We start from the raw sequence: 13,399 nt of genomic DNA, 5'->3' as shown, positions 1-13,399 counted from the left end.
TAGTATCTATGTACATCTCAGCATTGAGGAGACCATTAATTCTGACCAAATCCCAAACTCCAGTTGCATTAATGTAGCCCCAAACTTGCAAGGAATCTCCACCTTGCTTCACTGTTGCCTGCAGACACTCATTCGTGTATCGCTCTCCAGTCCTTCAGCGAACAAACTGCCTTCTGCTTACTGCTAGATATTTCACATTTTGACTCATCAGTCCAGAGCACCTGCTGCCATTTTTCTGCACCCCAGTTCCTGTGATTTCGTGCATAGTTGAGTTGTTGCCATGCTGTTCTGAAGGCAAAGTGTGGTCACACCAAACATTTGGATTTAGATTTGTCTTCTGCTCACTCACTTAACATGTCTGTTTTTGAAAGCATTTTTACTTTACAGAATTTTTTCACACCTGCCTAAAACTTTTGCACAGTACTGTATATATCTTGGAGGCTTCTGAAAACCAGAAGAGCTGGGAGGCAATCGTGCAATAAGAGATGTAGTCTGACCTGCAAAAGAGAACTTCCAGAGAAAAACCATATGGTAGCTGTAAAGCTCAAGCTGCCCAGCAGAGATTGCTTTACTTCACAGCAGACTGTGTGTCAGCCAATGACATCCAATATAATAACTAGAGATTAAATGAGACCTACTGTTGTGAAACCAACTTCAGTTCGCCTGGATTAATCCCTACTGAGTTTATTTGGTTACTTGTTTTGGGTTGAAAACAATTATGTATATAAAGGCACTTGCCAAATTTAGATTTACAAAATAACCAAAAACTAAAACAAAACATACAATCCAGATTTTCTATTTTAGGTAGTCTGCTATATCCATTTCCCTTTCAAAAATAATAAGCAGATATTGGTGGAAATAAATAAAAAAATCAGTGCACATGGCAACAAAAGTGCTGTCTGCATTTTACACCCCTCGAAACACAAACACAAACTGTCATGAGGTAAAGACTCCGTACTCTCTGTATTCTCCTCACTTACAAATATATAAGGCTGCCGCCACTCAACACCCCAGTTACAGTGACACTTGAGAGAAAGTGACCTTCAATTTTACGAGCAATGCCCATTATGTCATGCAAAAATGTGTGACACCCAGGATAGCACTGTAATGCCATAGGAGATTGATAACACAAACAGCTACAAAATCAAAGTTTGAGCTCTTCATATGACAGTAATTCACCTTCGCCCCTGCAGCTCAGGTATATCCTTTGCCGAAAAACTCCCACATTGTTGAACAGGCCAAATTTCAATTAATTACACTTTTTTTTTATAAACAAAATCTTTATACTTATTTATCATATAATTAGCAGTTTTAATCATGCAGGACTACAGGAAAGGGCAACTAAGGTCGAAGTCATGATATGACAAGGTGTGCAGCAGTTCCAATACTGGCCAACAGTCCCACACACTCGCTACCTATCAGCTGTACAGAATTACATATGTACACAGGGATGCTGTACAAAGCCTTCCCCAACTTTAATCACATACATTACACAAATTCTGTTGATTTCAGATCTATGGTGGCAATATGAGTTGCAATAACACATCAAGTTTGATTAAGATATTAAGGGATTACTAACATTGGGATAAAAAGGCTTGTATAATCACAAAATAAAAGGCCCACCTTGCCATATCAATGTAAGTACAGAAGCTTGCAGGGTTGTTGGTAGTCAGCCAGTAATTTACACTTTACAGAAAGATGCCTGTCTAAGCTTTTTTCAATGCCGTATGAAGGAGGTTATAAGCAAAGCAACTATAAGTTAATAAATATACATTTCAGCTTGTTCTTTTTTCTATCTCTCACACACTCTTTAATAATTTAATAATGAAGACGCAGGCTGATTTGTTTCTTTTTTTTTTCTTACTCTGTAGCATTTCACCTTCTGAAGAACATTGGGTTACGCAGGCAGGCGGCTAGTCACCTGCAACAACCGAGGGGTCCTGCAGAAGTTTCCAGGCTGCTGTCTGTGTCGGAGGCCAGGGTCTGGTCAGTGGACATGGAGGAGATGTCATTGACGGAGGAGGATGGAGGGAGGCTTTCACTACTGTTCACGGCTGCACCTGTGCTAAGAAAATGAACAGCAATAGGATTAAAACTAAAACATGATAATCGTAAATCCATTTTTTAGGGACCTTTCACACCTATGGTTTGATGCGGATTGAAATGAGGTTTGGTATGTTTGGCGCTATATGTGAAGCCTCTGATAGTGGGGTAATCACACAAACTAACAAAAACCACTAGAAAGGGGTGGTCTCAGTTCATTTGAAAGTGAACTCGGTACGTTTGCAACATTGCTCCACCAATTTGTTAAGTAATGAGAAATCAAACACATTCTGGTTCCCAAACAGCCATCCAAACTGTGGAAATGACACTCAAACGCAAAGTAACTGCCCAGCCTTGTTTGGAAAAGTGCAAAATGAAACTGATAGAATCCTGGTTCGCATGAAGCTGCAAGTGGACGACACAGACAAACTTGAATTCACTTTCAAAGAAATTCAAGTTTGATTACATTTTCCTAGAGTGAAAGAAAAAGTCTGACTGCTAGTGAAGCACAATTTGAATTAAGTGAACTAGGTGTGAAAGTACCATAAAAAACAAAACAACCAACAATATCGTTAAACCTTAGGGTATTAGACATGAGAGAATGCAAGTTAAGGATGGAGCTGTTGGTAAGTATCCTACTGTTTAAAGCCCAAATCACATTTATTGAAAGTTTACCAGTGTGCTTTACTGCATTATCATAGTACAATGATTTAAAACAGCAAATGCATTTTGTAAATATTCAGCTGGGTTAATTGTCTGTATCTAACACCCTGTATGCTTAGTAAAAATACATACTGCAAGCAAAATAAAGTTTCAAATTGTAAACTTTAATAAGGTGGGAGAGTGGGATATCTTGTTTATTGTCTTTTTACTTTTTTATTTATCAGTTCTCACCTCTATTTTTATTATTATTGTTATTTTCAGGTTCCTTCTTCTCCTATAAGCAATTTGCTAAAGCAGATAAGCTTGTTAAATAATGCAGTCACACTTTAAAATAAGGTGGTGCCATGAATTAATATATTAATACCACAGGATTAACATGTGATTGTGCTGTACTTCATGTGCTCAACATCAGAATTTAGATGATGTGCATAAGATATTGATGTTTTAATCCTGTGGTATTCATATATTAATTCTTGAGGAACAACACGATATTATTATAAAGTGTTACCAATATAGCAATGAAAGATAGTACCACAGTAGGGCTTCATTAACAGGATTACAAACAAATTGACATAGGAAAAACACGGTGCCAGATTAAATCAAAACTTTGACCCACCCGCTAATGGCAAACTACAAATCTGTACATCATAGCAGTTACATTTATGATTAGAAGAAAGTGGCATCTTACTAAAAATGCAGCCGCAACTGAGTACAGCTCTGTAGTTTTCTATTAGCGGGTTGGTCAAGGTTTTGATTTAATCCCAGCCAAGATTGGAAGAGACATGCAGAAGCAACATGTTGGCATCTTAGAAGTAGTTCAATCAATATGAAATGTTGATTTTACTTTCAAAACAACAATTCCCTTAGCATGTTTTCTTTATTGCTATCCAGATTATCAGAATAGTATCCAATCAGAGGGTTCTTAAAATTCTGGAAGATTGTATATTTGAGATCAGCCATATTGTTATTTTCAGTCAATTTACAACTTATACAGAATGGTATAAATCATCTTGTGTGGTAAGTGTGGCTATTGATACACTGTATAATATGACTCTAACTGCTTTCATCTACATAAAATATCCCCTTAATGATAAATTAAAGTCCTGCAAGGAATGTTTTTATCCAATAAACTGTATATCAATTTCCATAACTGACATCTTTTTTTTTTTTTTTTTAATATCAGTATTAAAAGATGAAATTTAATAATTTGGGGGAATATCATTAAAGCTTTCACATTTTATCATTTCATGTATGTTATACTCACTGGAGAAAAGTAATGTAATGTGTCAATTAACTTTAAAGCTGATTTTGAAATTACTCAATTGTCTGCGTAGTAATAATGTAAGCAGGGATGGCAAAATTAGGTTTCTGTTCCTACTGCATATCATGTAATGCCATAAACTCGTAGAGAAAAACAAAAAACAAGGAAATGAAAAATAACTCCAATCAAAGCCCTAAATTGAAAATGAAAATGAGCTGTGCAAGGAAGCCTTTATTTCTGTCCTTCAAAATCACAGCTGTATTCCTCAGGGCAAGTCAAATTCTAGCTTCCTTTCAACTTGGAGGGAAACATACGCTGTAAGAATAATAAGTCAAAATCTCTAAAAACAAACTCAGTACAGATTTGTGGTGAAATTAGTTCAACCAACCTCACTCTAGAACTCTAGAACGAAAAAGCATCACTAATGATTGTATTACACAACTAAAGAGCTCTGACTTCAGACAGAAAGCTGAAATTCAACATACATCTAGGCAGGAGGTAGAAATAATACAATGTGTAATATTAACTAATGTTTTCCAAAACAAACAGTACTCCTTTTATAATGATTGAAACTGCAATTGTATTTATTTCACCTTCAATACAATTAAATTCAGTCTCAGATTTTCCTCTTTTAATTTCAAGCAGCCACAACAACAGTCATTTTATTGTTGTGGGGCTAATTGATGGGCACCAATTGTCATGGACTCATATTTCACTAATAAATAATAAATAAACTAAAAATAATACTGTGTAATAAACTATCTGCTCTGAATTTGTTTCAAATCAGGTATGTAAAATGTTCAACAGGACACCTCCTGTACTATGGCTTCTTGAAAAAATCTAGCTTTTATATTGTACCAAAAATGAAACTGAGCAGTGTGTTTCATGCTGGCAATCCCATTAGAAAACCCTCTAAAATGGAATCCATTTATAGCATTAATCTCCTGTTTATCACCTAGATAAAACAGAAGAGCTAAATTTGAATTTACTATATTTGCTATTGATTTTATAATCCTTCAGGGCCATAAAATAACTTAAATGTCATTAAATCACTGGCCAGCACTGCAAGGCTGAGTTTCTATTCAAAAAACAAATTTTCCCTGAGCCTGTAATTAAAGTTTAATATACAAAGAATACTGGCCAGTTTCAGTTGCTGTTGCTGCATCTCCCTCACACAATGTATGTGCAGGGTAATGGTCACAGTGCAGCAGCTCTCCACTTTCCAACAGAGTTTATGGTCATCTCATCTTCAACATGTCTGCCACATTCTTTAGCATAACACAATATCACAAAAGAGATATAAAGCAAGAACAGCTGGGAGAAGATCTGTCTGAAAATGACCTAGTACATCTTCCTAAGAGAATAACAAATCATTAAGGCCTCACTGTGAAAAGCATGCTATATCACATCTGTAAAAAGGCAGGGATTCTTTAACCTTTAGTCATTTAAGTTGTGAAAGTAACAGCAGTAATGTTGCTGCCTGTAATTCCTTATGTCACACTACTTTGCTCTAATTTGCTTGGTACAGAATTTTTTTATTATCAATCAGTGAGACAAGGTTTTGTCTATGAGACTTCAAACGGTCTCATAAATACCAGGCTCAAGTCTTATATTGTGTTAGTTTAATGAATAAGAAATTATATAAAGTGGTGATTTTCAACTTTTCTCCCTCTCCAGATCTCTGACCTTTCAGAGTCTGGTCAGTTTTATCAGGCCATTTTTAAAATCTGTAAAAAACCACTACAAAAAAACTCCAAGGCAGTGACTGGAAACAACATAGGTCTTTAAGTCTTAAGGCAGCTGTGCTGTTTATATCATAAAGGACTTGGATTTTCACCAGTGAGGACACAATACACTGATAAATTAGTATGCAGCTGCTGGATAGTTCATTACATATTTAGCTTTGCCGTTTTCGCTTTGAGAGTGTCCAAAGCTATTTACGTGACTGTCAAAATTACCTCTAATAATATGAAATAAGGATTCAATGTCTGTGTATTGAGACTTGATACATGTATTAGGTTCTCTAATGTACTGTGGCTTGTTTGCTTAATTTGTGTTTTTCTGATAAATTAAGGTTACCATCTATTATTTTATTGACATGGTGTTTTAATATTATTCTTACATTATATTAAAACAAAAAATCAAGTAAAGTGTAGCTGTCAGAGGACAAAGCATACAGACTTTACCCACTAGCAAGCTTGTCCAAATGATGAGGTATTCAATACTTCAAATTGTATTCATCATCTGCCTTTAATGTAATTATCTATGACTGATTGCATGGCTATATATGAAAAATGTGAGAAAACAGAGTTCAGAAACATAAGAACAAGGACTTTTAGAACAGCTATGGTAATATCTCAGACAAAAGTTCAGTCCTATATTTAACCAATGTGCTTCTAAATCGTGAATTTAAAGCCTCTTCAATGTCTTGTAATTAGGTGCTTAACTTAATCTGCTTTAAAGGATAGGCATTCGCTGGGACATTACATAAGACACTACTTTGCATGGTTGGTTTCTTAATGCCAAATGTTTAGCAGTGTCTTTTCCCTGATACACTAATGTTTGCAATGTACTGCCCTCTAGTGTGGATTTAAAAATGTACAAGCCTCCATTCTGAATTTTTGTAAAGGTATTTTATAAAAATGCTATTCAACGTTATCACAAAAAGGTGCTGAATCCACTTGGAGATTCACAAACCTCACAGTCATAAACCTCACCAAGTGTGATATTGATAGGACTTTTTAACTTCTCCAGTCAATAACTATAAATAAGCAATACAATCAATTCTTAAATATATATATATATATGAATTTTAAACCTATTTGAAATTCTACAGATCTAGGATATCATAATAAATCATCCACCTGCCAGCTGTTAACAGAATAGTTTTTAAAGTCAGTGATATATTACATAAAGCCTTTTATCATCTGCTTGGTGCCGTACTAGGATTACCAAGTGTTGTAGGGATTATGTTTTTATTGCTGTTATTTAATTGGTTACTGTATGGATTACTGACTGAATAACACACATCAATACAGACCACAAACTCCATCCTTAAATCATGACATATGCATACAAAGATATGGAAATACAATGTAATGCACATGACCTGTCTCATGAATTTTCTATGCCTACACCCATCATAAATAGAAATACAGTATGTTTTCTGCAAGTACTGTAATCCACTTTAAAAGAAACAAAGAATTTCGTACTTGACATTGTAAATCACATTCAAGTAAAATGTGTATTTAATGAAATTGTAACTTGACTAAATAGAGATTACAAAATGGTTTAATTAAGGCACTATATTAAAATCTGTGTTTTCTAAAAGTTATAAAAGTTAAGGATACATAATGATTGACAAAGACGAATGAATTAAGCACAATGGAGATTTAGTTAAATGTGAACCCAATTATTTTTTAAATTCACTTACAGAACGATTAGGTTATGTACTGAGAGTACCTGAAGGAGAAGGCTGTCCCTTCACAACACCATTTTTAGTTTTCTCCTCAAAGTTCATTACTTCTTTGTAGATTAGCTCTGAAAGAAAAATACCATTTCATTAGAATCAGTATTCACTGCTTCCACTTCACCCGTCTTATCATTACACCTCCCTGCTTCTAGAGTAAGTGAAATCAAAGGTTCACACACAAACCTAACTAAAATGTGAATCACGGGTCTTCTGCAGATCTTTATTTAAAGACAGATAGAAAATCTATATTTAATATTAAAAATTGTAACCCCCCATGCAGAAAACAGCTCAAATGTATACCGTCCTACACACTTATCTTTTAAGGTGTGAAAAATGCTATTTAAATTTGAATTTGCTAACAATATGTATAAATGTTGTTGTTTTTTCAATTCATGGGTACATCCAAATTAAATTAAATAATTTGCCTCAGTCCTTCTAGGATGTAGCAGCTCATGCTAGAAGCAGTCAAACCTACTATCAGTGATGTCTTTCACATTGGATTCTTTTTCACAGTATTCAGTTCAGTATTTCTTTAAATAATTGTATTTAAAGTTAAAAACAAATGGAAACTTAATGTAACAAAAATACAGCATTTATACATCAAAAGAGGAGAACCACATTAATAGTGAATACTTTAAAAATAAATAAAAGTGAAGGATCCTCCAGGTTAGAACCGATATCTTCTGTCCTGCTGCACAAACACAAGAAATAACTTTATCCAGCTGGAGAGAGAGGTTTTGATGTATTGACACATACATATTCCTGTATGTAAGCTGTATCTTGCTTAGCACAATGTAATACATTTCCAATAAGACTACCCTGTATACGAATCTGACAAAAACAAGAATTTTACTTGTTTGCTTATGAACAGATGTTACAATATGGATGCTATGATTGTATTTGTTTGTTTTTTCTACTTCTAATTGTAGGCAATTTGTACTGCCATATCAAATCAGCATTCTTCCTGCCATCTGACATAAACTTATTACCACAATAAACTAGAATCCAGGCAGCAAAACAATTTTAATTACATTAAATCAAATTCACTCCTTTTTGGATCACTTAATCTGTAAAATTGGCTTCAGAATCAGTATTAGAGTGGACAGAAATCAAAGGAAAGTGAATACATTTAATACATCAGAGTGGGAGGGGTTGTTGCAGCTTTAGATGATTAGGAAATTGTTCCTAATATCTTGAGGGGTAGTTTTATGTTTTAAAGGTTAAAGTGCTTCCGTCTTTTGACAAAAAAAAGGTTAGGGACATATTTTACTTGTATGATTAAAGCATCCATTCTTGGTTAAACCTTCAACATATATTTGTTTTACAAAAAACAAACTAACAATACAAAACTTACATGCCAAAATCTGATATTTTTAATGTAATTCAAAAGCATAATCTGCAATCAAACATATTGCACATGTCCCCTTCACAATTCAGAAATTATTAGAGGTGTTTACCTTTCCATTCATCAATAGTATGTTCTCTTTCATCAAGCTGTTTATCATAGATCTGTGGAGGAGGCTGGGGAGAACAAAAGGAAGACAGAAAATTCACTAAAGGTAAATTGACCATCACCTCTAGAGTGCACTCATGCCTGACCAAATCCAGCTTTCATTTCCTGAAGATCAAAACAGGAATGAACAATACACAAAACAAGAAACAACAAAACACTCAACGGTTACTTTGCATAAATGGCAATTCAAAGGCCAAAATACACATCAAATTAAGGAAGAACATATATGATCATGGAACATAAAATATGACATAATATGTCTTCATACAAAAATAATACAATAAAAAATGTCAAATTACTACATCTTTCATGTTTATTCAGCGCTACTAATAAAATATCACATTAAATAAATAAGGGTTAACTGAAGAACATAAAACATTGGGCCAGATTAAATCAAAACTTTGACCCACCCACTAATAGAAAACTACAGAACTGCACTTAGTTGTGGCTTCATTTTTAGTAAGATGACACTTTCTTCTAATCATAAATGTAACCACTATGATGAACAGGTTTGTAGCTTGCTATTAGCAGGTGGGTCAGAGTTTTTATTTAATCTGGCCCATTGTCTGTATCACTCTAACAACAGGAAACCAGAGACTGTATAAGTAACAAAAGCCAAAACATCTGCAAAAGGACCATAGAGACAGAGACACAATAGAATAATTAATATACAGCATCTGCACAAGAATTGGTAGTGTGGAAGCAGGAGAAAGTATAAGGAAGTATAGAAAAGCATGTCACTCCATAACTAAGAATGTTAAGGTACAAAGAAGTTAAATGGAAAACATAAGTAAAATGGGATTAAAATGGTGGATTATAATGGAGGTGGAAAACCATTTAAGAAGGGTAAAATAATCACACACACTAAAAATAATTACATATTTGTCCGATGGTTTCTTAGAGTAGCACATTGCTGAAATTTAAAAGGGAATTAGATAACTACAAAAGTGTTGGAAAGTAGCAGTACCAAGCACATTAGAAATTAGATAAAAAGTGGAGCAAATGTTGCCATAAAAAAGTGTAGAATTTGATTTGAGATTATATATTTTTTTCATTTTTCACTGCACCTTTATTTTCCATTAAAAAAAAAGAAGAAAGCAAACAAACAGGTAATATATTTTCCCAAATGTCATTATGATGCTTCTAAAGTGACATAAATATGAAGACATATAACATACTGCATACTCAATAAAAGTAGCATCACTGCCAAACAGTCATCATATATTCATAGTTCTCAACTTTTGCTAGGGACCAGGGGATTCATTCTGTGCCATTTATGTAATTCCTGACTGAGTTAATACATTAAGGTTAATTGCAATTTGATAAATAATAATAAAAATAAGGTATGTAAACATATTAATTGAACTGATTAAAAAGCAAGTACTACCCTCCAAACAATAGTCTGTGAAAATGAAGTTATCAAACACAAGTGTTTTTGCACACAATCACGACTCTGTATGTCTGTCACTTTTTTACATGATCCCATTCAGAGACAGTGCTTTTTCAGAAACACTTTCAGGAGATCTCACTGGACTGTACAAATCCTCTTAGTTGCTTCATTTTCTAGATAACCAACCAGTGATCCTTTGTGGAAGCACCAGCATTACATTACACAATGAGATGAAGGATCTGTCTCAGTATCAGTATCTAACAGCTGTGATAATGCTGTCCAGGACAACATGGAGGTCCATCTTTCCTTGCATGTTGAGCCTAGACCACCCCAGTGCAGACCTCTATTGTGTTTTACCTCCGAATGTGACAGTGGGTCAGTAAAATCAAGACACTCTGTGTCCAATCGATGAGGAGGACTGGTATCCAATCAGTGAAGCTCCACTTGATGTAATCCGTAGACCTAAAACATTCCTAGATTTTACGATATGTAAATATTATACTGATAAAGTATATTTTTAAGTTATATAATCCTCGTGATGTCTTGTCTGTCAGAAATCTACCTGGATATGCTTGTTCCTAAGGTAGGTTACACTTTGAGATTCATTCAATAACTTGCTATAATTATAGCTTAACCAGCACCTTATTTGTCCTTGAGATATTACAATGAGTGAAATGAGTTTCAGTATCAGTCATGGCAAATTTAATTTGGCATAACGTTGTTCCTTAGCAAAGGCTGAGTGGATAGACAGAAAGATGAGAAACCTTTCCTTTAGGTGGAGCTTTACTGTACGGAGTGGAGTAAGCACTGTCTTGGGGATTCTGGGTTAACATTTTTCATGATCAATACCATCAAACTAGTTCACTATTTTAAGGAATCAAATTAATAAAAGACATCTTGACATCTGGAGCATGCTAGTCACATTGTATCAGTTTTAAAATATCTTCATGACAAATTTCAGATTAATCACAACTTCCCTTCTGTTGAAAAGATTCTCCACTGGCGGAAGCGATCTGGCAACTTTGCTTCCACTTACTGATAAAAGCACAAAGACATGCACACAAACATACCTCTTTAAAACAATTCCTCACTTCTGTTGTAAAATTTTGGTTACATGTTTTATCAGTTAACAATTAAACAGTTTCTTGAGGTAAAATATTATTTATTTACCATGGATATTTGGACGAGATCTTGGCCCTTCATCAGCATGAAAATAATAGTAGAAAGGGGAAAAAAACAGACACGTTGAGGGAAGGTGGAATTCTAACTTTTTTGTTGTATCTGGACAGAAAACAAATCAGAGATGGCCGAGAATATTACATTTTTCTAGGACAACAGTATTTAATTTTTCCATGAATAAACTTTTAAAAATGTATGCTTTATAAAAAATGGACATGCTACATATTTTAAATAATATCCATTTACAATATGTAACAGATTCAGTTGTTCTAAACAGGCTTACATATCAGCACTTAATTAAAAAAAAAGGAAATAAATCGGCCATTATGATGATGCTGAGGGACTAATAAAATGTAGGCCCTGACCAAATCAAAACTTCCAATTCCAATACTATATGGCAACTTTTTGTTTCACTCAGGAATATACCTTCCACATAATGTAAACTGACTATCAATAACTGATTTAAATTTGCAATTAGCAGATGAGTTTAAGTTTTGATTTAGTCAAGGCATTAGTGTGGGTAATACTAAATAACTCTCTATTAGAATATTTATTAATTTAAACTTCTTTACACACCGTATAATGATACCAATACAATGTTGTTAAAGTTAATAAAATAAGTGAGTATTTCCTTAGTAGATGTCTGTTGTAAGTTATATTATATACCAAATCTTCTTCACTGTAAAGAGACCTGCTAAAAAATTACTTTTACCCAGTCTAAACGTATTCTCACACTGATGAAGGTCTCAGCAGATATATACAGTAGTGTGCAAATGTATTGGAACAACCCATTACTTCTCTATAATTGATTTGTTGTGTGTATTTGGAGAAGGGGGTGGAGAGGGGGGGTAGGCACACACTCAAAATTATTGTTTGGTTTTATTTATGAAAATAATATAACAAACATGCAATTTAAAAAAACAATAAGATAAAAAAGGAACACAAAGCCACAGATGGTTAAATGCATGGACCTGTGTGCATCCTTGTGCAGGTCATCCTCTTGTAAATTAATAGAAGGATGAGCATTATCAGGTACTACAGTATCTATGCTTTCCCATCAGCTGATTAGGGAGAGATCATATTCCAAGATGACCCCAAACAGCTTCAATGAGCTGTTTTCTAGAATTCAATTTCCTTTCTTTCTCTTGGAGTGCACATCTGTTTTGAGATATTTAGCCAATATCGAATGTTTATGATTACCAAAGCAAAAGGAATCTAGTAATCATAATTATCATTGATATACAAAATATGTTTTATTATTATTGATATTCAGTCCACACATTCAAATAAAAATATCTGCAAAGAGGAAGCTGGCTAACGCACCATTAGTTTAAGTTCCAAACTGAAAATCTAATTATGTCTGTTAATTTCCAGTTCTACATGTGGGGAATGTTTTACACAATAGAAATCTTGAGATGTTCAAATAGATTCGGACACTACTGTATATCACATCTCAAGAATTGCTCAATGCATTTTGCAGACATGTACCTATGCAGGTACACATGCAATTTAATGATCATTAAAAACAACATGATGTGCTAATCCTTTAGCATATATATATCCTATATACTAGTCCCTAAGCCCCAAGTGTGCAGTTTCAAAAGCCCTTCTGCGAGTCTTCGAATCTGGACACTGTGCGAGTAATTGAGCATAAAATAACTCAACATGCCTAATTAACTCCAGAATGCTCCCAATACATTTGTTCTAGTATAGGGGCCAACCACAGAAACTTGATTTAAGACAAACAAACAAATAAACAAAAATGAAAAGAAAATGTTAATTTTCCAATAACAATATGACAGGTAAGTGATGTAAAAGACTGCAAAAAATGAATACTAAAGTTGTTGTTTTTTATTTTTATGACAGGAAACACAGGCA

The 13,399-nt window shown here is 34.1% G+C and overlaps 1 protein-coding gene across 10 annotated transcripts in view; it reads right to left on the bottom strand.

Moving 5' to 3' along the window:
• Positions 1 to 403: 403 nt before the first annotated feature.
• mapk10 (mitogen-activated protein kinase 10) overlaps positions 404 to 13,399 on the bottom strand; it is a 128,131-nt gene continuing 115,135 nt past the window's right edge. For 4 of the 10 annotated variants that reach the window (XM_066710752.1, XM_066710754.1, XM_066710762.1 and 1 more), the window contains 4 exons: positions 11,513 to 11,539; positions 8,897 to 8,960; positions 7,430 to 7,507; positions 404 to 2,060 (listed from right to left, as the gene is read on the bottom strand). In XM_066710752.1, coding sequence (XP_066566849.1) covers positions 1,918 to 2,060; positions 7,430 to 7,507; positions 8,897 to 8,960; positions 11,513 to 11,539 — 312 coding nt within the window. In that variant the 3' untranslated portion in view covers positions 404 to 1,917. Of the gene's footprint in view, positions 2,066 to 7,400; positions 7,508 to 8,896; positions 8,961 to 11,512; positions 11,540 to 13,399 lie in introns of all 10 variants that reach the window. The other 6 variants (XM_066710753.1, XM_066710755.1, XM_066710759.1 and 3 more) reach the window with 5 other exon arrangements.

Source organism: Amia ocellicauda, chromosome 8, assembly GCF_036373705.1.
Source record: "Amia ocellicauda isolate fAmiCal2 chromosome 8, fAmiCal2.hap1, whole genome shotgun sequence".
Taxonomy (NCBI): domain Eukaryota; kingdom Metazoa; phylum Chordata; class Actinopteri; order Amiiformes; family Amiidae; genus Amia; species Amia ocellicauda.
Note: the sequence above shows the minus strand (reverse complement) of the source record. Positions and strands in the feature narration are given on the sequence as shown.